The sequence below is a fragment of the Dreissena polymorpha genome, chromosome 8 (genome assembly GCF_020536995.1).
Source record: "Dreissena polymorpha isolate Duluth1 chromosome 8, UMN_Dpol_1.0, whole genome shotgun sequence".
Classification (NCBI taxonomy): Eukaryota; Metazoa; Mollusca; class Bivalvia; order Myida; family Dreissenidae; genus Dreissena; species Dreissena polymorpha.
In genome coordinates, this window is record NC_068362.1 from 44,837,824 (window position 1) to 44,863,356 (window position 25,533).

At 34.3% G+C, this 25,533-nt stretch overlaps 2 protein-coding genes across 5 annotated transcripts; one reads left to right on the forward strand and one right to left on the reverse strand.

Moving 5' to 3' along the window:
* The first annotated feature begins 202 nt into the window (after positions 1-202).
* LOC127840935 (derlin-1-like) lies at positions 203-8,835 on the forward strand. The gene is made up of 8 exons (XM_052369403.1): positions 203-524; positions 1,291-1,390; positions 3,161-3,225; positions 3,410-3,436; positions 3,893-3,988; positions 5,883-5,935; positions 6,357-6,467; positions 7,497-8,835. The coding sequence occupies exons 1-8, from the start codon at positions 369-371 to the stop codon at positions 7,639-7,641; spliced, it is 753 nt and encodes a 250-aa protein (XP_052225363.1). The 5' UTR covers positions 203-368; the 3' UTR covers positions 7,642-8,835.
* Positions 8,836-9,484: 649 nt separating this feature from the next.
* Positions 9,485-19,783, reverse strand: LOC127840934 (phosphatidylinositol transfer protein 3-like). Of its 4 annotated transcripts, XM_052369398.1 has the most exons (6): positions 16,827-17,043; positions 15,097-15,214; positions 14,249-14,393; positions 13,269-13,446; positions 11,694-12,186; positions 9,485-10,055 (listed from the first exon to the last, which is right to left on the reverse strand). In XM_052369398.1, the coding sequence occupies exons 2-5, from the start codon at positions 15,195-15,197 to the stop codon at positions 11,699-11,701; spliced, it is 912 nt and encodes a 303-aa protein (XP_052225358.1). In that variant the 5' UTR covers positions 15,198-15,214; positions 16,827-17,043; the 3' UTR covers positions 9,485-10,055; positions 11,694-11,698. The 4 variants fall into 4 exon arrangements, with proteins under 4 accessions (XP_052225358.1, XP_052225360.1, XP_052225359.1 ...); XM_052369400.1 differs by lacking the exons at positions 9,485-10,055; positions 16,827-17,043 and adding an exon at positions 19,648-19,783 and having other exon boundaries at positions 11,558-12,186; XM_052369399.1 differs by lacking the exon at positions 9,485-10,055 and having other exon boundaries at positions 11,558-12,186; positions 16,870-17,043.
* Between the last annotated feature and the right edge of the window lie 5,750 nt (positions 19,784-25,533).

Below are 25,533 nucleotides of genomic sequence, written 5' to 3' on the forward strand. Positions count from 1 at the left end.
CATGCTGCTAATGGACATACGTGTATTTACATGCGTTGCAAATATTGTACAAATTGTAATTTGTTTTGATATTCAGGCGAAAGCACGCATATTCATAAGTGTCTTTGTAGCATTACAGACGAGAAAATAGCATGATAAGTCTTCATCAACCGGAAAACCGATTTGACTTTAGACCTATCTTGTCATACACCGAATTGTCTTCTCCTATTAACCAAACCATCAACATCCGGAAATTTTATAGGGACACGTCGATTTCAGTTTTACCTTAAAACACTTGATATTTTAAGAGAACTAGTCACTGAATATTAAAAAAGTTGTGTGTTAACACTAAGACGTTAAGCTTGGTTGCCCAAACATAAAGATTTAAAATGTCTAACGATATAGGCGAATGGTACCGTGGAATTCCACAGATCACAAAATACTGGTTTACAGGCTCCATCATCGTACCTATGGCAGCGCGATTTGGTCTTATAAATCCTGCAAATCTTATTTTAATATTCCATAGTGTCGTTTTCAAATTCCAGGTATGTAAACGTCTTTGATTTTGTTATGTAAATTTGCCCAATTAATGGTTAAGAAGATTGTGTTGAATGGCATTAGGATTATCATTCATTGAAACTATGATAGCTGATATAATCACTGTCCCACTATTTTACTGCTTGTCAATGACCTGTTGCAGTAGGAAAAATGCCACATTATCTTGTGAATACCCGCAAGTTCTTACAATTCTACAAGGACTCCAAATATGATGGGGTTGTCCTAGATCTGGTATTAGACTCTGTGCAATTATGATTTAATCAGGGGAAAGGGGCAACAACTATTGGAAATGAACAAGCAAAGAATTCATAGTTTACTTTTTTTATTGCATTAATTGCAGGTTCATACTAACGAGTATCGGTACATCACATGCTCATCTTTGAACTCGTTGGTCAAAGTACAACCTTGTAGTAACTTTCGGTCAAATAAATTAAGCATTTAGAATTATTTAAAATGCAGTGCAAACATATATAACAGTAATTTATACTACACGGCATGGTATTTAACATGTGCATGCTCTTACCGGTATTCGTTGATACAATTGACGCTATTTTCGGACACTTCAATTTTCAACTCTAAGTTTTCGGACACCTGTATTTTGTGAATATTTTCCGTATTTAAGTTTTTGGACACGAAAACAAATAATTATTTTTAGGTGTCCAAAAACATAGAGTAATTACGGTACTTAAGATTGTCCAGATTTTTGTGTACAATCTTTACAAAACTTACGAGTCATATTGTTTCTATTTTTAGTTTTGGAGACCTGTCACTGCAGTGTTGCTCATGCGGGTTGGCTTCCCATATCTCATCAACCTATACTTCCTGTATTCATATTCCACCAGACTTGAAACAGGTAATGTATACAAATGCCATGGTGATGTTATTGATATGAGCATGAATATTTAGCAGTGGAGGTACTGACAACATTTAACCTAAAGTTTTAAGATTAACTGATTCGCTGATGTTTATTTAAACTTTACCACTTCTTTTCATGCCCCCCCAGATGCTGGATTGGCATCCGTGCTCTTTTATTTGTTTGTAGGTTTGTTTGATAGTCCTTCCCTCCAGATAAGGTATAACCCAAATTTTTTAGTTTTGTTGATGTTATAAAATCAATAATGCTTCATACAAAGCTTTGCTTCTTTAATTGATGTGACGATGTCTTTGAACACTATCAAGACATGTACATCAACTTACCTACTTTTGACGTTGACCTTGACTACATGTACTATTTTAGGACTTATTTAGATAGTCGGAAATCTTGGACTTATTCAGATGGTCGGAATTCTTGGACTTATTCAGATGGTCGGAATCTTGGACTTATAATTCAGATGGTTGGAATTCTTGGACTTATTCAGATGTTCGCAATTCTTTGACTTATTCAGATGGTTGTAATTCTTTTACTATTCAGATGGTCAGAATTCTTGGACTTATTCAGATGGTCTGAATTCTTTGACTTATTCAGATGGTCGTAATTCTTTGATTTATTCAGATGGTCGTAATTCTTTGACTTTTTCAGATGTTCTGATTTCTTGGACTTATTCAGATGGTCAGAATTCTTGGACTTATTCAGATGGTCAGAATTCTTAAATTTATTCAGATGGTCAGAATTCTTTGACTAATTCAGATGGTCGGAATTCTTATGCTTATTCAGGTGGGCCGAAATGATGGGTTTTGTCTATTTCACTTTGCTAGAAAGCTTTGAATCTTATATTGATGATGTCTATGGTTTTTATTAACACACCAATATCATCTGACATCAGTCTACCATGTTATGGACATAGATTTGGACTTACAATTATTCAGAAGGTCAAAATTCTTAGTTAACCAACAATTTTTTGTCCCACATTAATACAGCTTGCTAAAAAGCTGTGATAGATCTACTTGAATGGCTGATGTCTTTGATCACTATCAACACACCAACATCTCCTGACTACATTTTGCCCTTGAATCGACAAATGCAGTTGGCTGGAATTATTTTTTAAACCAACTTGAATCAATAGTGGTTGCTTATAGCTTTGATACTTGCAAGGATGTTCTCTATTTTCCAATTATGTGTGTGTCTGCATGTCCGTCCGAAAAATCTTGATCCTAAAATAACTCGAAAATAAGTATGAACACTCTGAACACACCAGCATCTCCCGACCTCATTTTCACCTTGACATTGACCTACTTGTGGACTTTAGTTATCCAAATAGCCCAATGAAACCTATTGATAAGTCTTCCACCGGATGCATATGCAAATGCAACATCTTTTTATTTGTATGCCCCCGGATCGAAAGTTTGGTCGTTAAAGTTTGGTCACTTTTTTAATATTAAAGATGGCAACTTGATATTTGGCATGCATGTGTATCTTATGGAGCTGCATGTTTTGAGTGGTAAAAAGTCAAGGTCATCCTTCAAGGTCAAAGGTCAAATTTATAGCTTCAAAGCGGCGCAATAGGGGGCATTGTGTTTCTGACAAACACATCTTTTGTTGTTATTTCAATCTGCATTTTGTTTTCCATATTAAGAAAACTGTGATTTAATGTAAATAAATATTCTCTATGCTTAAAATTATAAAAGATATTTAAAGTGTTAAACAATCTTTGTAGGCACATTATACATTTGAGTTATTTTTCAGGTATATTTGATGGGAAACCAGCTGAATACTTGTTTATGTTGCTGTTCAACTGGATCTGCCTTGTCGTATCCTTTCAATATTTCTTAAGTTCAATTATCTTTTAACCTTTATGTATTATATGCCTAAGAAATTGGGATTAATTCTCGAAGAAGATAAGTAACAATATTCATTAAAAGTCTAGTAGTTTATTATTACGTTTTATTCTCGTAAACAGATGTCCAAATATTTCTTTCTTAACAATTTGATTAGATAATTGGATTTGTCGGAGACTTTCCAGTAAGTAAATTTGTATTATTAAGATATAGTTTGCACTGTGATTGTATTTTAATGTATACATACAATGTTAATTGCAAAAATGTGTATGTCCCTAATCCAGGCATATACCCATTGGCCTGTCTGTTATTCCTAGCCTTACACGAATAAATCTTTCTTTAAAGCCTTGATATTTGCATAGATGTTATCTATGAACAATCACAAAATACACATCACCTCAATTGACCTTAACTTTTAACTACCTTTGGACTTAGACATTTTAAAAAAGTCTACATTCTTGGTTTAACGAAATTGACGCATTTCCTCTTATATCAATACCATTTGCATCAAAGTATTCATACTTGAGCGGATGTTATCTATACTTGAGCGGATGTTATCTATGTACACATGTTATCTATGAGCATTACAAGCTTACTGAAATAACCAGACTAATTTCTCATAATGTTTGCTACGTTGCAGACACTGATGATTCCCATGATACTCAGTGCCCTGTATGTCTGGTGTCAGCTGAACAAGGACACTGTTGTCACATTCTGGTTTGGAACACAGTTCAAGGTATAGATGTTGTTAGTGCATAGTTAACCAGGTTTTCCGAAGGAAAAAACTGGTTATTAGATTTGCGAATGTCGGCGGGCGGGCGAAACAAGCTTGTCCGGGTTATAACTTTGTCGTTCATTGTGATATTTTAAAATCATTGGGCACATTTGTTCACCATAATTAGACGGTGTGTTGCGCGAAAGAATTACATTGATATCTCCAAGGTCAAGGTCACACTTTGAGTTCAAAGGTCAAAAATGGCCATAAATGAGCTTGTCCAAGCCATAACTTTGTCATTCATTGTGAGATTTTAAAATCATTTGGCACATTTGTTCACCATCATGGGACGGTGTGTTGCACGAAAGAATCACTTCAATATCTCCAAGGTCAAGGTCGCCACAATTCAAAATAGATTTATTTTGAGACACAGGGGGTTAATTTTGTTTGTTCAGTTCAAAAGTTCAGTTTGAGTTGTCTCCCATTACCAGACTTTTTTCACAATGAAAACCTGGTTTTGTGACAATTTTGTCCCTTGTTTGTTGTTGCAATCTTTTTATCACTATTCCATAATTCAAGTTATACAAGAAATGACTTGTTTCCTTTGAACATAAAGACATTTGGCAAAAAGCAAAGAGTAGGGTTATATTTGGTTTTCAGTTCACAGAACATTTAAGGCCTGCTAAATTACGCTTTCCAACTTGGCTGCTGGTGATAAACAATTAAATGTATGTTGTCTTTTTACTTTATTTATGGCGAGTACATCGGAATGTGTGAAAAATCGCGACTTTGTTCTATTCGTTCTTGCTAATAACACCGTAATTGAAATGAAGTGAGGTGTGAAATAGTTTAGATATGCACAAAATTCGATAAATAAAGGTGTTTTACAGGTTTTTAAAATCGCTGCACTTGATCTTTAAGGAATAAAATTGTTTAAGCTCAGTGTCTGCCAAATAGACAGAATCTCATGACAAGCCCTGTTATATAAATTTTGTATTTTTGTTAATAATAATAATTGTTGATTATTGATTATAATTATCCCCAGCCAAAGTTGGAGGGATATAGTTTAGGCAATTGTCAGTCCATCTGTCTGTCACAAACTTTTCAGGGCTGTATCTCAGAAACAATATAAGATTTCAATATGAAACTTGATGGGTGCAGAGATATTAATGATGAGAATTGGCATTTACAAGACCCATAACCCTACACTTTCTTAAATAAGAATTATTATACTTTGTTGGTTTAGTATGATGTAACTTGTCAGGGCTTTATCCAAGATACTTTACTACAAGATTTCAATATGAACCTTCATTGGTGTATAGAAATTGATTAGCAGTAGTGCCATGCACAGAAACCATAACACTACATTAAAAAAAAAGAGCAATTGTGGTTTCAACTATCCTCTTGTTGGTCTGTCAAAAAAAGGGTTATATTTCCCTTTTTGTGTTATGTGCATACTTTTTTCTGGTCTGTGCTATATTTCAGATACTTAACAAGATTTCAACATGAAACTTGGGTATTTCAATGCAGTGAACTAGAATTCATAAGGGCAATAATCCAACACTTTGTTATTTTACAAATTCAATGTTTATTTATTTATAAATAGAGGTTATCTGTATTTTATTGTCTGCTGCAAACACATCGCAGATACAAATAAGTGAGAAAAGGCATTGTCCTTCAAATCACCATTTCTTTAAGTTCTGCACCCATCAATGAGCACAATTCATTTGGCAGGGAATATCAAAATAATTAATTTGCGTTTTTCTTATAAAGTTTTATTTATTTGTCAAAAGCACAAAATGTTATCTCAAAATATTATAATATTAAGTTATGTAAACACACGGTTTCATTCACAAAAAAAGTTTGTGTGAAAGATGTAAATGATGTATACATTGTTCACAATTCCTATTTTCAGGCGATGTATTTGCCCTGGGTTTTGCTTGCCTTCAACATGGTCATTGCAGGAGGGTACGTGATATCAACTCATAATCAATTATATTTAAACATATTGTTCAAATAATTAAACAAGGATGTCCAAACCATAGTACCTTTCACATTATAAAAACACAATTTCTTCATACAATAGTTACCATTACTTTTCATACTGCAAACAAGTTGTACAAAAAAGTGAGCCTCGATCTGAAAAAACCAGCAAGGCTTAATGTGCATACAGAGTTGTCCCTGTATGCACAGGCTAATCAGGGACGACACTTTTCACGTGTATGGCATTTTATGTTTAAAGGAAGTCTGTTCTTTGCACAAATACAGTTAAGGCAGAAAGTTTGGACCCTGATTAGCCTGTGTGGTCAGCTTTACGCGCATGCCTTAAGGCAGGTTTTCCCCAAACACTTCCCAAGTAATTACATCAGTTGAAATGTCTTTTCTACAGGGGTGTGGATGAGCTGCTGGGTATCATTGTTGGACACCTCTACTTCTTCCTCATGTTCAAATACCCCCAGGACTTTGGAGGTGTTCGTCTCTTGAGTGTACCGTCCATATTGTAAGACAATGTTTTTTTACTGTGTTTAATTATATATAAGCCCCACTCTGATAACTATGGCTAAATGCATGAAGTGTCATCCAAGATATGCCTGTTCTGTTGGCACAGGCTTATCAGGGACAACACTTTTCGCTGTAATGATATTTTTCGTTTAATGAAAGTAGCTTCTAAGCAAAAAAAGTTAAGGCCAAAATTGATGTCCTGGAAGAGCCTATTCGAACTGCTCAGGCTATTCTGGGAGGCAATTTACACACATGCATTTAGATCAGTTTTCACAGAACAAGGCTCATATTTTAACTTCAATACAGGTATTTTTAGTTTCTGAGTTTCACAAGCGAAGTCTAAACTACATGTACATGTATCTATATCCTTCGATAACTCAAAAAGTGCTTTAGGAATTTTGATGAAGCCGGTGGTGTGGGTAGAAGGCCATACATGTATAAGTTAAATCTAAAGTGTGGATCATGTGATAGATATATAATGACTTAATTTAATGAAACTTATTTGTGCCTCAGTTTTGTCCATCCTTAAAATCAGGGTCTAAATTTTGTAGTTAGGTTGATGAATCTGAATGTGAGCATAGAAGGTCATATGCAGAGAAGGCACATGTTTATCTTCTTTTATTTTATCAATTGTTGTTGCTATGGTTACAGACATCAATGAAACTGTGACAAAGCTTGCTTATGAAGTTGTTTGTGTTTAAAAGTATCCACATAGTTGCTGATTATTGTACTGTTTCATTTGTGTCATTCCATACATTTTATCTTTGATTGAAACCTTTACAAAAATATACATCGATAACGACATCAAAAGTCACATAACCCGACCAATATATGTACTATACATTTATAGTATAAATATGAGTCAGGTAGTGTGAATACCTGATGCTGAAACATGTAGAATTAAAAGCAGCTTCTGATCATAAATTGTTAGATTACATGTACAGTAGATTGTAATCACAATGAAAATACCTAAAAGCAAGCAGTCATCTAATGAATAATGTCAATGCCTCAAATTTCTGGCCCACAGATACCGGTATTTCCCCAACAGAAGGGGCGGAGTTGCTGGGTTTGGCCAGGCCCCGGCGAGCAGGCGTCGCCCTGATGATGATAACAACCAGGGCGGTGGCGGTCACAACTGGGGCAGAGGGGGCAATGTTCTGGGTGGAAACTAGACTGTGATGCAAGGAATAGTTGTTAGAGAATCTGATGACTGATGGTGTTTCAATGGCAGTTACTTACAATTTTAGATTTGTATTTGATGGAATTTTAGAGTTACCATTGGATATCTATGAACGTGTTCAACAGTGTTTGTTGAAAAATGTGCACGATTAAAAAACAATATTTAGTTTTATCTCTTTTAATACAACTTTGTGAATTCTTATCAATTGGAAGTGCATAATTGTCTGTTCCATGAATTTGCAATGCCGCGTTGTAAGGTATGACATCAGGATGAAGTAGAGAAATATAATACTCTATTCAGGCTCACATTAATCCACACATACAGGAGAACATAGCTGACAAAGTGGGCAGGGCCATTAGTCACTTCTTACGAAGCCTCAGTCCAATATGTACTTTTTTGTGTGTTTAGTTTCACAACTTAATTAGCTTGGCTGTTTTCGGAAAAAAAAACTAGATTGTCATAGCCAGCTTGTCGTGTCGTGTCGTCCGCCGTCGCGTCGTGCTAAAACCTTGACATTTTGCTCAAAAATCAAAGTGCTTCCACCTATAACTTTGAAACTTCATATGTAGATGCATCTTGATGAGTTCTACACGCCACACCAATTTTGGGGTCACTAGGTCAAAGGTCAAGGTCAGTGTGATCTTCATAAAAAAAAAATTCTGACAAACTTATTTATTCAAAACTGCACCTGCAGCCAAGCGTGTGCACCCGTTATGCGGTGCTCTTGTTAATATGCACATGGGCTTTAAACAAGTTTAATAGCTCAGTGCATAAACCATCTTGTATATATGTTTAAAAGTATTGGAAATGCTCTTTAAGGCTTGTGTTAGTAAACATTTGTCACATTTTATTGTTTGCATTATTGTTTTATTTTTTTATCCATATGGCTACATTTACAATGCTCTAAATGTGAATAATATATTTTGGATATATGTGGAAGCCTTTACTTGGTTTTACCATTAGGCATTAATTGATCAAGATGACATACAAAACAGCATCTGCATAGTTCAAAGCATTTTATAACTAATATTTATATCATTTATACTTGTGAAGTGTATAATGATGCTTTATTTAATTATAAGTGTTATATTATTGACTAGAATGTCCTTACAGTTGTATATTGAGTCATTTGGCAACTGTTGGCTATAATTATAAATGCATTATTATTAAATTATTTATCTTTTGATGGACTGAGTTCTGTTGTGCTTATAAGATAGAGGTTTTTTATTTAGATTCATTGAGGTTTTTAGGATGAAATTTACTTTGCTGGGTAACATTGCCAAAAAGGTTAAACAACAGGAAAAAGGTTACACATCAAATAGATGTTGTTTTTGAAATTAGGTGGGTATATTTTGCACATTCTTTGTTACATGTTACAGCAGCACATTGTGTTGACCATAAATTGGGTCTTCGTGTATGAATTTTCAAATATTTGATAGAAGTAGATATAGGATTATATCTGGATATAACAATGAACATAAATGACAGTTTATCGCTGGCTGTTTGATTCCGTTTGATTTGTATAATTTTGTCCCACTGTTTATTTTTATGAAAGCGAGATATCGACTTTCTGTCCAGACGCTGTGCCCAATTTAATGGTTGCAGTCTTATTTGTAAAATGTTATCCATATAGTTTAAAGATTGTTCGTGTAAACTGCTCTTAATCGAGTAAATGTGCATTACACAAGGAGAAAAAGCCAACACCTAGGTAATCAAAAGATATGATAGGATTAAATTGTACAGGCTAAGGAAGCACTAGCATTTTTTGTTTTATGAAGAGTGATTTGTGTTCGGTATACTTATAAATATTCCAAGCAGTTTTTTGTTTACGTTGATTAAAAAACAATTACTTATTTATTTCAATTCATACACAATCCTGATATGTTTCTCTGTAAAAAAACAAACATATTTTATATAAATACAGATTGATAATGTGTGAAATAATGGTAATCGACAATGAAAATTGGACCCTTTTTGTTAAATCCAGTCGCACTTAAAGTAACGTAACTATATCATAAACAGGTTATCCATTGAACAATCCAAAACGATTCTTTTCCCCATCTGGTCAATATGTTATGCAGAAAGGAGAGTTGGAGTATGGCAGCGTGAAGTAAGCAGCCATAATTATATGGACTCCTTTGCGGGCAAGTTAGTAGGTAAGTGTTGAGAGCTGTTTTGAAACTGAGTCCGTAGTTAAGGCGCCAGTTTTAACCACACCGCAACGTTGCGGCGAAGCCTTTTTAGCCACCCTTGGACATTAATCAATTCCAGATCTAACGTTCTTTAACGCACACAAATTATGGTTACAATCGTCGGAGATCTTAGTAAGCACAGACGTTTTTCAACAAACTCCTCTTTGAATTCAACGAGATGGTTTGACAATTTACCATAACTGTAGTCCATAATCTGCAATGTACATAGTTAAGGAATATATATATATAGTATATACATGTATAGCTAATTGGCTCAAATACAAATGTTAGACTATTAGTTGTTAAACAATGAAGAGTACTTGGTGATGTTTATGCTTTCAAAAGGGGGTAGTGTGGTTCTTCAAAAGCCTTAAAACATTCGGTAAGGTCTTCAAAAACACGACAAAGGCTGTACATGCCTGTTCATCATACGTTATTCGATTGTCGATTCGGAAATTACGCACCTCGGAGAGATAGATTCCCACCTTAAAACACATACTATAACCCGTGTTTTAGAAGGATCTTTTGGTCTTGTACCTCTTATGTACTTATATATACCTTTAACCCATCCCCAGTCGAGTACCCTTATATTCATTACAAAATAGGCATTAACTTTCACTAAAACTCATAAACTTACCCGCAACCATAGCCACATATCATCAGTACATACTTTCAAGAAGCTCATAGACTTATTCGTCGCTATTACATAATGTATTTTTTTCTTCATAATGTCAGAATGATGGACCAAGCCTGTATTTGCAAGGACTCGACACTATCTTCATAATCTACAGGGGAATGCTCCAAACTATACTCATTATTCTTGTTAATTACTTGAGGACAAGTATATACATGTATATGCATTGATAATATTAACGATAATTGTTTAAGATACACAACCAATTCAATTGTCTGTATATTAAGATCTCTTGATTTGAATTGCATGTAATTTGATGGCAGTTGAAATGCAATTTCAATAAATTAAATAACAATTACCCATTAATTAATGTTTATATTTGAATTATATCAAATAAAAACACACTAAATTATTTCTTCATTTAAGTATTGTCCGAAATTGTCAAATGTAGAGCAGCAATATAAAAGCCTTTTTAGACGGTTCAAAACAATGTTGGGACAAAGTCTGTAAATTCACTAAGTGTTGCAACGCTTTCGAATACCCTGCATCTGATTTCAAAGCGATTTCTTGCATTACATAAACATTTTTGGTACACACAATTAGTTAATCGACTTTTAAATTATCATAGAGCAGCAATATAAAAGCTAAATCCTTTTTAGACGGTTCAAAACAATGTTGAGACAAACTCTGTAAATTCACTAAGTGTTGCAACGCTTTCGAATAACCTGCATCTAGTTTAAAAGCGATTTCTTGCATTACATAAACATTTCTGATACACATAATTAGTTAATCGACTTTTAAATTATCATACCTGTAGGCAATATTGGATTTAACGGTGATGCTTATGTATAACTAGATCTATCGTATTGTTGTCTAGAACGCCAGTGAGATCATTCGCAAATCGTGGTGTACGAGTGAAAGTTGGAATATGTCATTCAAACGTGGAGGGAAGGACTGTAGACGAAGTCGATTAATTATTTCATGACCCGATAATTCTTTTTAAAGCTCGGATATCAGTTGGACACAGCAAAATAATCATGTTTGTAAGTCAGAAAGCGGTGAGAAAAATATAAATCATTAACCGCTATTTTGTTCCGCTTTATTGGAGAATTTCCGCTATTGGCGACTCGACTGTATTCTTATGTAACCGATAAGTTTGCATGGCTAACATAACTAACATAACTTAAACTCATCATTTACTTATCAGCAAAAAGATACAGCTTTTAAGAGTTTTGTTTTTGTAACAGTTCATCTAAAATGTTTTGATGCGGTAAATGCATCTTCGATTTAGCCACACTATTGCATTGGTCCAAATATTCTTTGATCGGGAAATTGTCGACGTGTTCTCGAATGTACGAGTCGCAACCACGGGGATCGTGACCTTCTAAACCGGAAATGCCCTTCCAGAATGTCTTTTGCGAATCCGGAAGAGGATGGGACTTGTTCAACCGGATTTCTTCCAACAACCAGCGTTTGAGCTCATCCGGAAACAGTTCGGTAAAGTCCTCCTCTACCTTGTGGAAGTGGCGATGTATATGCAGCTTGGCGGCCGTACGCGCGTGAATTACGCCCCGGACGGCGACCCAGAACGTCTGAAAGAGAATTCCGTGGTTGACGACAATGCACGCTCCCAGGCGCTCCGGGTAGTGATTTGAGACAATGTGCTCCACCGCTAACGCTAGCCTCGGGTTACATGACGTTATCTTCATACCTGCAGGAGAAATAATTGGGAAATATATGTGATCCGACGACTAGTTTCAGTTAATACAGAACATATGGTATGCTGATTGTAAGTTAACAACAGGTTTTTTTCCTCGGCGAAGCTGTGGAAGCTAATCTCTGACCGAGATTTCTTTCAAACTTTTATAAATCGCGATTTCAAATTAAAAGCCCATAATTTAGGCGAACTTTCTGAATTTAAGGACGCAAATAGTTCGATGGTTTAGATTGACTTGTTAGCAGATGGTCGTATTTTGAACAATGTTATCAAATAAATTTACTCTAAAAACTATACTATTTTGGATAGTTTTAAATAGTTTTAGCAATAATGAACACGATTAAATATTTTTCCTGACTTCTTAACCTCTCAAAGAAAAGGCTAACTCGCCACAACATACCCCCACGTGCTTTTAAATTGAAAAGGTTGTTGAACGTTATTACGGTAAGACACGTTGTTTTGCTAAATCATCGATGGAACGCGTTTAAAACGCTTTATTATTATTCAATTTCGAACGAATATTATAAATAAACGAAAATATTTTTTTATCTCAGATGTTAGCGGTAGTCACGAGTGTTAATTTGCTTTCTTAAATGTATTGTAAACATTCTTTTTAAAATACAATATATTATAGTTATGTCTACATTATTGTTTGTTTATTATTATTAATTAAAAACATACAAGCGTAGATCGACAAACAAACTAACAGCATCGTCTAAATGCTGTGACGTCGGCAACGTTTATATGCAGACACTAAATTATATTTACAATTTAATGTATATTTACAAAAACGGCATATATTAAAAAGTATGTGAGATATTGGCACACTCTTTCAGATTCGATCATAATAAATTGAAATAATATTTTTTTAAAGTAAAAATGGAATTTTTGGTCATTCAACCATCTTTGCAAACAGCAACGCCCATATTTTTCCAAACAGGTCCCTTTATAATAAACACATAAGCCTCGTTCTGGGAAAAGTGGGCTTAATGCATGTGCGTAAAATGTCATCTCAGGCTAGCATGTGCAGTGTAATATCGTTAAAGTATGTCACCATCTTTAAATAGCCTCGCTACCTTTAAAGTCAATGACCCAGACGAAGCTGTAAGTGCCATGCTTGGAGGCCCGCACGGCGTTTTCGAGCAGGTATACGAGGTGCTGAATCGCGCTGTCGACCGGCTGGTGTTGAGTGCAGCACTGTGCGAAACACGAGTAAATCACGGACCGACCAGACTTGTCAAAGCCCACTTGGCGCTGAAATATACATGTATATGAGCCTCGCTCTGGGAAAACAGGACTTAATGCATGTGCGTAAAGCGTTGTCCCAGATTATCAGGGAATCATTTTCCGCGTTAATGGAATTTTTCGTGAAAGGAAGTCTCCTCAAAGAGGAAATCCTGTTTAGACGGAAAGTTTCGTCCCTGATTAGCCTGTGTCGACTGCACAGGCTAATTTAGACGACACTTTACGCATGTGCATTTAACCCCGTTTTCCCAGAGCAAGTCACGTATACAATTGTTATTACCGGTATGCGTTTTATTATTATACAACTGTGATAACCAAACATATATCTGCCACAGCATACAATATTACCATAGTGAAGTGGTCTTGTCAATACTCAATGCTGAATTCTGTATTTGCAGAATTTTTTAAGGAGATTTCATACATTGTTATGCAATTATTACTTCATGTATGTGTTTTATACACGTTAAAACTATATATGCATGTATGTGATGCGGAAGTTATATTTACATTTTTGTATATGAAACGATTAGACTCGCAACTTTTTATTTGCTAAACGGCACCCAACCAATATTAGTTCTTTATTAAAAGCTCTATTCATGCATAGTTCGATAACAAGAAAATCGCCTAAGCAAACTTCCAAACTGTTGCGGTATGGTAACTTTTTTACTATATCCATTCCAAATGTTGTTTACCGGTACCTTTTTTCAACTTTGTACAACAGGTGTGTTGTGAAATCGTTCCCCATAGAGCAATGTATTATTTATTTTCTTTGAACGTATATCTAAACTTTGACAACGTTTTCCTCGGTTACCATTGCATGACCGCCGGGTGTTTTCTGGCAGAACGCGCAGACGACATGTTGTGGTTTGGTTTCCCGCCTCCACTGAAGAGTATCCTTTAATTGCTTCTCAGCAGCAGACACGTCCCAGTCACGTGCTATCAAGTAGCGGCGTAATCTGCAACCGGACATAAGAAAACGTTGTAATGCATGTGGTCAGTAAGTTAATGAATTTGTTTTTAAACTACATTTTGAAATAAAAAAGAGTAAGCAAACAAAGCTTTTACAAAAAGTCACCCAAGTTTTGTCCTTGAATATTCGGTACTTTCTGAGTTAAGGCAGGGTCCAGTCTTATAATGTTTACTGACATAGTTAATTCAATTTGTGCGGTCAGACAGACAGCGTGGCGGATGAAACGGGAAAGCATTGACAGACAGACATATGGGAAGCCCATGGCTGAATTATACAAAGTATAATGACAATGTCGTTCATAGTAATATATTATAAAATTGCGTTATGTATTTTAATTTCTACCCGACCTTTGATCTCTGGTGAAACAAAAAAGTGTCATGTATAATCAGAGCTTTGCTTTTGATGAGTATACAACGTTTCATCCAAGTATCGTCAGTACCTTTTTAGAAATCGCAAAAACCTTTTTTGCGGACGAACTGACAGAAATACGGACGCACATGTATACAAACGTAACGAATGGAGGGAAAACCTAAAGTCCGCTTCGGTTAAACCAGTTCAGGACTCGTTTAATGTAATTGTTAATCGTTATACAATTACATCGTTAATACCTCGTATGGGCTATATAAACATATTGTAGATAAAATCAAGCACGTAAAAGTTTTGAGATAAGATTGAAAGGCGAATCTCACGTTTGTTCGGACAGGAAGTCCGGGTCATCATGATCGTGTTCGTAGCCCTCGATGCGACCCCAGAGTTCCTTTATCTTCGAAGCGTCTTCACCATCCGACATACTAACTGCGCTGTCAGCTGTAGGAAACGGTATCGTGTTATAGTAAGTAAATCTCAGTGAAATTACAAGGGCAATACATCTTTATATATTAGTAATACAACTTTTATATAATTTTCAAATCACTTAAGCAGGAGAATATGACTCCATATGTTTCAAAATACATATAAATTATTTACACACAGATGCCAATAAGAGGAAATGCATAATACAAAGAGAAACATATTCATTTTCTTCATATTTACTGAAGTAATGTCCTTTAATGTTCATGTGGGAATCAAAACTACATCGGTAATATATAAATTGGAGGCCAGTGACTCAAAATATCGTTCGATTGCACACTTTTCTGTAACAATTGTTAACACCTTTCTTAAGTAAATATGGACTGAACTACAATGAAGTATATCATCTGTATAATATGGATGTATAACTTTAATTCACGTCTTCGTCAATGTATCGATTAATGAAACTGTGTTGAAATAAATAAATATATATATATATATATATATATATATATATATATATATATATATATATATATATATATATATATATATATATATATATATATATATATATATATATATATATATATATATATATATATATATAGCAAAATAACAACAAATCCAACGGTGCCGTCTGTTGTGAAAACAACGCATGTCATGAAGATGAAATGGTCCTATATGATATTTTATAAATATGCACATTGGAATATCATCGTTCAGTTTTAAAAACAACATATATCGATACATTTGAAAACCATATTATCAGATCTTTAAGCTTTATGTTGATATATAGCTAAGCGACATCTGGGACCACTATTCCAATGATGACACTTGTTAATTTACAGTGGAGCCGAGCATTGATAGTAAATGTGATACGACAAGACGAAAGTGTGCAAAACAAAATGTGTTTATTTGCTTTATGATACAAATTGGTATTTGAAAGAAATTGTATATGTTAACAAATATTATCTACGTCTGCAGTAAAAGATATTTAATTATAAAAAAATGTTGTAACGCATCTTCCTGCATGTAAAATATTAGGTAAGAGAAGTAGTGATGATAATTCGTAATCCTGACACAAAGAAATTGCACTGCCTGGGCTGGCAGTTTTGATAACGTATAGGGGCGATCTCCGGTAATGTTAGATACAGCTTAATATATATGATCATGACATTTCGTCCATGTAACAGTCATAATATGGATTTCAAAGCAGAATGTCTTTTTCAAACATTTTTGTTTACTTTTTGGCTAACTCACGTGTTTATGATCCGTTTCAAATACAAATGAAATAATACCCTCAGAAACAATGACTTTCTTCACTTGTTAAGTTTCACAATGTGCAAGAAATTCAGTTTTTAATGTTTGGATTACAAACGCTATATATATTTCTAGTAATAGATGCAGCAGCTACAGCAGCAATAGCAGAAGCAGCAGCAGCAACAACAAAAGCAGTTCGACTACGACAGCAATGTCGAACAAACACCCACGTAGCGTGCGATGACGCTATTTCTATGTTCATGGTAAAAAAATGCAATGGCAGCAGAGGCACTGGTGTATAAATTTTCATCATATCCAAAATCACGAGTGCACATCTTTCAAAAGAACACGGTACATGTAGACTTACTTTTTATGCATAAATATATACCAACATTGTATTGTATAACAACCTGCTTGTATCCATACACATAGAACTATAAGCACTATCTATGACGCTTGATAAGTAAGATAACTTATATCACAATGTATAGATATACATTATTGAAGTACTCGATTTTGAAGAAACGAGTTACGTTGAAACTCCGTATGTACTACATCACGAACTTTTGTCACACCACTTAATGTTCAATGTTTATCGATACAGTGTAAATACCGTTTATCTTCCGAAGTCTTAAATACAATACCCATTTCAGTTGTATACCCTTTAATCTGTCTAAAGTGCTATATATCAGGTAGAAATATCAGCTGTATGTATTATCCGATTGCACACACAATAAGTTTAATCTGCAAAATGTTTTGAAAAACATAAGTGGTTTCGTATAGACAACACTAGCCCAGTTAAACTACCAGTGGCAGTTTCGCTTGAATAATTAAAGTTTATATGGCTTGTGAATTTGAAAGGATTTAATTTTTACATGGGTCAGATTGGTTTAAAGCCCCACAATCTAGGACAGTACGGATTAATGCTATTGGTCGTATGTTTATATTCGAACTTGTGAACAATTTCGATGTTAACGTCAAACTAGTTTTCACTTGTTTATTAATGAACGTTTCCAATCCATGTCAAACTTATGACTTTATAAACATGTACAAAGTACGAGTACTTACTTCTTTCCATCTTTATATTCGATAAAATTAAGCACTCACACAAAAATATCTCCCTTTAAACTGTTCTTAATCGCTCACTCTAATATTTTTATTCCAGAAAATATTTTATACTCGACTATTTTTAGTAAATGTTCCTCTGTAATAGCTTGTATAAAACTAAAATATATTGCGTATGTTAATGCAGTCTTATGAATTAATTGGGTAGTTGCCAAATAAAGTACATCGAACTGAAGGCAAACTGTGATTAAACAACCACTGATTTCAGGTATAAAAAAGCAAATACTATAATATGAACTTCCACGCGTTTTACATACCACTACGCCTCTAAAGCACTTCGAAAGATATGTTTACGAAAAGCATCACACTGCTTAAAAGCGACAATATTATTTGAGTTACGTCATACTATGCATATTCTGCAATTACCGATACGATATTGTTTGCCGTTCTACTGCAAAATTCTGATATAGTGAATGGTAATTCAACGCCCAGTCTGTCTGGCCGTTTTCCTGCTATAAATCGAGTAACACGCGTCATAACAACAGCGTCTTTGGTCTGCTTGTGTAACTTGGAGATTAATTATTCGCATTTGCCGTCAGGGTAATAACTTGGGATTAACACAACGGAAAATTTAGACAGTTTTCCTGTCGTATGTTCACAAACGATAGTGATTTTCCTGCAGATATTAAGTTGGCTGTCATTGGACATAAACATTACAGGGCTACTATACAATGTTACAAATTATTACACATATGAGTCTCTTCGTTTACACAATACTTAAAATGTAGAATAAACAGAGGAAATTATTTATTTGCTTCATATATACTGAATTAATGCCCTATAGTGTTCATGTGTGAATCAAAGCTTCATCGGCAATATATAAATTTCAGGCTCCTGACTCAATAGAACGTTCGATTGCACAATCTTCTGTAACAATGGTTAACACTTTTCCCAAGTAAATATGGACTTAACTACATTGTAGTATATACCTATATACTATATATATACCGGGTGCATGCATTAACTTAATATTTTCTTCGTCAATTTATCAATTAATGAAACTTGTGAAGAAATAAACACATTCCAAATGTCATACTTTTTTACCGATCCGCATTTCTAGCGCTGCCGGACTAGTGAACTAATTTAATGACGTCAGCATAGAAATATAAATGCAATATAAAGACAATATAGTTCGTGCTTGTCATATTTCCAATAGTAGTGCTGATGGACTTTTATTAAGCAGAAGGTACACGTTTGCATCTATTTGATATAGTAAGTGCTAAATTGTGTGTTTTAAAACTGAAATATGGTTTCCCTGTTTAAGGCAAAATAACCACAAAGCCAACTGTGCCGTCTGTTGTGATAACAGCATATAACAACAGATAACAACCTTATCATAAGGTATTTCAGTTTTATATTATTTATCAGATGAGTGACATCAAGGACCTCTATTCCAATCATGACACTTGTGAGTTTTGCAATGAAGCTGGGGATGGGTTGTCCAATCTTATCCAACCAGACAGAACAAGTTTTTGCTTAATGATACATATTGTTGTTTATACGATCAGCATCAGCATCAGCAACATCATCACCATCACCACCACCACCACCCACCACCACAACCACCATCATCATCATCATCATCATCAACATCATCATCATCATCATCATCATCATCATCATCATCATCATCATCATCATCATCATCATTATCATCATCATCATCATCATCATCATCACATCATCATCATCATCATCATCATCATCATCATCATCATCATCATCATCATCATCATCATCATCATCATCATCATCATCATCATCATCATCATCATCATTATCATCATCATCATCATCATCATCATCATCATCATCATCATCATCATCATCATCATCATCATCATCATCATCATCATCAGCCGAATAAGAACAAAACAATAAGCAGCAAAAGACACGTAGGAGCAGCATCAGTAAGAGCTCATGCGACTTGTCGAATAAGCAAAATGAAGAACACGATAAAGCCTTTACTATGATCTGTGTGATGGCAGTAGTGTTTTTATAATCATCATAGTTTCTTGCATTCGTGTACATCTATCACAATAATATGAAAAATGTAGACTTACATTCTAGGCATGGCTATATACCAACACGGTAGTATATATCAACTTGCTTGTATACATACACTTATAAATTTGAGCATTATCTATGACGTTTGATTAATAAGATCCATTATTACACAGTATATAAATAAAAATGGTGTAGTACTTGTATTTAAGAAACGTTTTACGCTCAAACAAGCGAATGATCCACATCATGAACTTTTAAAATTTCACACCAATGAATGTTAAATGTTTATCACTAAAGTAAACACCGTATATCTTCAGAAGTCATATACGCTATTCTCATTTCGCATGTATAAACTGCAATCGGTCTTAAGTGATTGATATCGGGTAGAAAAACAATGGTCATGTAGTATACGATTGCACACGCAATAAGATTAATCTAAACCTTTTTTGGGAAAACGTAATGTGTCTTGTAGGTATAGAAAACACTAGACAAGTTACAGTGCCGATGGTGGTTATACTTGAATACTTTATGTCGATTTGGTTTGCGGTTTTGAAACGATTTTAAATGTGTCAGCTTGGTGTGTAGCCCCACAATATATGACACCCCGGATTAATTCTACTGGTCGTAGTTATATATATAAACTTGTAAACAACTTTCGTCCTTAAGACGTTCAAGCCAAACAAGTTTTAACTAATTAATTCATGAACGTTTCCAGCTTATTGCAAACACTTATGACTTTACATTAACATGAACAAAGCACATCTACCTACTTCTTTTTATCTTAGATTCGCTTTTATTCAGCGCTAGCTAAAACATATCCCACACTAAACTGTTCTTGATCGCTCACTCCAATATTTTTTTAACCAAAATATACCATCTTATAATTGACTGTTATAAACTATTCATACTTTAATATATCCAAATATAATGCGGATGTTTATGAAATCTTACGAATTTATCGGTTATGTACCTAACAAAATACATTGAACTGTAAGCGAACTGTGATAAGCAACCACTAATCTCAAGTATTAAAACAATATTATATCAACTTACACATGTTTTATGTCTCTTAAGTCATTGAAACGATTGTTTACACAAAGCAATAGCACATTCATATTCCTTCCTCCACTGGGACTTACAGCACCCTTTTGTCCCATGTCACACTGCAATCGTGATACATCGGCTATCTCGGATTCCTCCGTAAGATAGGCCTCGTGGCTAACGGTCGCCATATTGCCTTGTATTACTACTTTACTACCCAAAAGGTTGTCAGTCTATTGTTATGAGGCTGTATACGATGCGCGTTGAACTAGCGCCAAACTTTTTACCGAAACTTTGATATTTAGAGCACTATTAACGTTCATTTGTGTTGCATTTTGACCTATTATCCAAGTGATTTACTTATCCAATTATTATTTAATCACCCTATCATCCAATTTTTAAGATGAAATTACGGTGTTTACAAAACCAACCAAACCGAAAGTGAAACTGGATGCATTACGTTTCGCGATGTAAACATTAAATATTTGTTCAGTTTGAGGAAGCGAATCGATAATAGACGTTGGAATATGTATGCAATACAGACTATCATTGCCGATTGTAGTACTGGCTAAAAAAATACCTTTTATGACAGGTCATGTATAGAACGTTAATCAAATAGTGACCATAAATCACTACAAATGTCTGCGTTGTTCATTAATATAATTAATGCACGTTTCTGATCTAATTGCCTGTATCTAGTTGTAATTACCACGATATTGATAAAAATAAACGCCTTTGTCATAAATTAACATAACATGTTTTATTTTTATCATTTAGGGAATAATAATTGTATCATTGTCATCATTAAATATTCTGAAAATAATCTAAATTATCATGATTACTTTAAAGTAGAATTTTTAAATTTTACTCATTATTTTTAAAGGGGCCTTTTCACAGATTTTGGCATTTTTTTAACTTATTCATTAAATGCTTTATATTGATAAATGTAAACATTGGATCGTAAAAGCTCCAGTAAAAAATCAAGAAAAAAATAAAAAAAAGGAAAAGAACATTGCCCGGAGCAGGTTTCGAACCAGTGACCCCTGGAGTCCTGCCAGAGTCCTGAAGTAAAAACGCTTTAGCCTACTGAGCTATTCCGCCGAGTTCACATTCTTAACGTATTTTATACCTTATATAAGCAATCTTCGTAGTTTCACAAAATTTAACGACAAAAACAGAACTCTCCAAATTATTCAATCGTTTCGCGTTGCAACGCTTTATAATTTTTATACGCCCGTCTATGACGGGACGTATTATGGTATACCCTGCGTCCGTCTGTCCGTCTGTTAATGTCGTACGCTACGTCAAATATCCTTTGACAGATTTTCTTCAAATTTTAACACAATCTTAATATTGATAAACCCTGATCCCCTTTCGTTTTTGACGGAATTCTGAATTGTCGTTCCAGAGTTATGGGACTTTGTTCGTCAAAATTTCGTGATTTCATTGAATGTCCTACTGTAGCTCAAATATCCTTCGATGGATTTTTTTCAAATTTCAACACAATCTTAATATTGATAAACCCTGATTCCCTTTCGTTTTTGACGGAATTCTGAATTGTTGTTCCAGAGTTATGGGACTTTGTTCGTCAAAATTTCGTGATTTCATTGAATGTCCTACTGTAGCTCAAATATCCTTCGATGGATTTTTTTCAAATTTCAACACAATCTTAATATTGATAAACCCTGATCCCCTTTCGTTTTTGACGGAATTCTGAATTGTCGTTCCAGAGTTATGGGACTTTGTTCGTCAAAATTTCGTTATTTCATTGAATGTCCTACCGTAGCTCAAATATCCTTCGATGGATTTTTTCAAATTTCAACACAATCTTAATATTGATAAACCCTGATCCCCTTTCGTTTTTGACGGAATTCTGAATTGTTGTTCCACAGTTATGGGACTTTGTTGAATGTCAAGGAGACGGCGCTCCATGCTCATGTACTTATAAAATAAACCATGTATTCAAATACAAATAAACTGAAGTAAAAAAATGATTCAAAGGGTTATTTATTACCTTACTACTTCATTGGCGAACGACGGGCGTATCATGCGCTCATGGCGCAGCTCTTTATTAGGTTTTAAAATCGTCAAAAGATGCATATAATGGCTATATTAGAGCATGGTTAATGTTCAGTATTACTGTTTCCTCACAAATATTATAACTAAAACGAAAACTTACGAATCTGAAACAACTTTTTTCAATTTTGTCAATTTACCAAAGCGTGAAAAGATCCCTTTAATGAATTTCCACATTTGCTTGATTCAAAATAAAATGTATTAATAAGGGTTTCAGTTGTTAGTTTTAACCCATTTTTAGTTCGATTGAATTTAAATTACTAACTGCGTACATGTATGTGAAATGCTCTTGAGTTCGTTTCCTGGGCCTAGAACCAGTACTTGGGTGTCTCTTGGAGATTTCTTAAGAATGCTCCCACACTGGGGATCAAACCAGTGACCTCCAGATCATTAGGTGGACACCACATCCATTACACATCAGCGACCTTTAATTAGTAATTTACTTTAGTATTGCAGCATTATATAATATAATGTTGCTACATATTTTTGGAAAATGATTAATGTGCAGTAGATCTACTAAATAAATCTAAATGCATACAATTTTAATTGTGTATATTTTGTGATTATTAGTTACAAATTCCCTTTTTACAGGTATACTGGATTATAAAAGACTGATAAACATAAAATTGACAACTCATCTCCCCAGCGATACTAAGTGTGGCTCAGTCTCAGTACAAAAAGCACTTTTCCCTGGCATGTGTATTTATAGTAATTGCATATTTTATAAATCTGACAGCATTTATAAACTGTGTTCATGCAAGCATAAACGCGGTTTCATTTTTTTAGTATTTAAACAAGAGGGCCATGATGGCTCTGTATCGCTCCACTGCTGAAAAAAAAGGCTGAAACTAATTTCTCTGCATGTGCAAATACTTAAATATAGGCCCTAATTAAGCACATGTACACTTTTGTGACCTTCTGGGCTGGGTCAAATTTAACCCCAGGGGCATAATTTGAGCAAACTTTGTAGAGGACTACTATATCTCACTACATACAAAATGTGGTAGCCCTAGGTCCTAGAGTTAAGGACAAGAATATTTTTAAAGTTTTCACAAAATAAGCAAGATATAAGCGTATATAATGTTCAATTTTGTGACATGCGGGTCAGGATCAAATTTGACCCAAAGGGCATAATTTGAACAAACTTAATAGAGGAAAATAAGATGTTACTGCATACCAAATTTGGTAGCCATAGTCCAAATGGTTTTCGACAAGAAGATTTTTAAAGATTTCACAAAATAGGCGCTTTAAAAGCGTTTATTCAATTTTGTGACCCCCCGGGGCAGGGTCAAAGTTGACCCCAGAGGCATTATTTGAACAAATTTGGTAGAGGTTTATTAGATGTCACTACATACCAAATTTGGTAGCCCTAGGCCCAATGGTTATGGACAACAAGATTTTTAAAGTTTTCACAAAATAGGCCCCATATAAGCGTATGTTCAGTTTTGTGACCCCGGGCAGGGTCAAATTTGACCCAAGGGGCATAATTTGAACAAACTTGGTAGAGAACTATAACATGTCACTACATACCAAATTTGGTAGCCCTATGCCTTATGGTTAAGGACAAGAAGAGTTTTAAATTTTCACAAAATAGGCACTATATAAGCATATAATTGATTTTGTGGCCCCCGGGGCAGGGTCAAATTATACCCCAGGGGTATAATTTGAACAAATTTGGAAGAGTACTATTAGATGTCTCTACATACCAAATTTGATAGCCCTAGGCCCAATGGTTATGGACGGGAGATTTTGAAAGTTTTCACAAAATAGGCCTTATATAAGCAAATTTTCAATTTTGTGACCCCTGGGGCAAAGTCAAATGTGACCCCAGGGGCAACATTTGAACAAATTTGAAAGAGGTTCACCCCAGGAACATTCCTAAGAAATTTCATCAGAATTGGACCAGTAGTTTAGGAGAAGATGTTTAAAGGAAAAGTTAATGCACAGATGCACGATGGACACAGGACCTTTGGCCAGTGGAGCTAAAAATCAAATTAAACATTTAGTTTTGATGTAAAATCAGTTTTTATATGCAAGTGTCTATTTCACTTATAAATTAAAACAGCATATTATACATTATTGAAAAGATTATTCCAAGCTTGATGTCATATTTCAACTTTGCATAGTGTAGTTAATTGAACATTGTATTGAACTGTATGGGCAGCTATATTTTTTAATTTATGTATGTTGTATTATACAAAATGCATTATTTCTACCACAAGTAGACCCTATAAGGCCTACTGCTACTAAATAGGCACTGATATGAATTTGACACTGTTTTTGATGCTCATACAAACTTTAATTATTACTTTACTTTAGTATATTAAATATTTGCAAGTATTTGTTCAACATTTTTTGCAAAGAGTGTCTTAATTCATTTGAAAATATACTTAAAACAAACTAAAAATGCATTTTAACATACCTTTTTCTTGGTAAAGTGTATTTGGGATGATAAAAAATACACTTGAAGAGTATTAATGCTGGAAATATGCAGAAAAAAATACATTTGTTTCTGTTAGAAGTGTGTCTGGTCTGCATTTTTAAGTGTATTAAATGCACATCAAATGCAGATAAATACAATGCCAATACTGTTACATGTATTGTAATGGACATAAAATGCACTTGTTCTTGTAATTAAATGCTTTAGTGAATTGAAATAACCTTTTTATAACGTTTTAACAATTAATAATACCTTTTTATATAAATTTTCTTTTGAAATGTGACACTTAATTGATTTTTGCACCACTAGTAAGAGATATAATTTGTGCTCATAATGCTTTATCATTACACTATATAATATCATTTGTTGTATGAAAATTACCCGT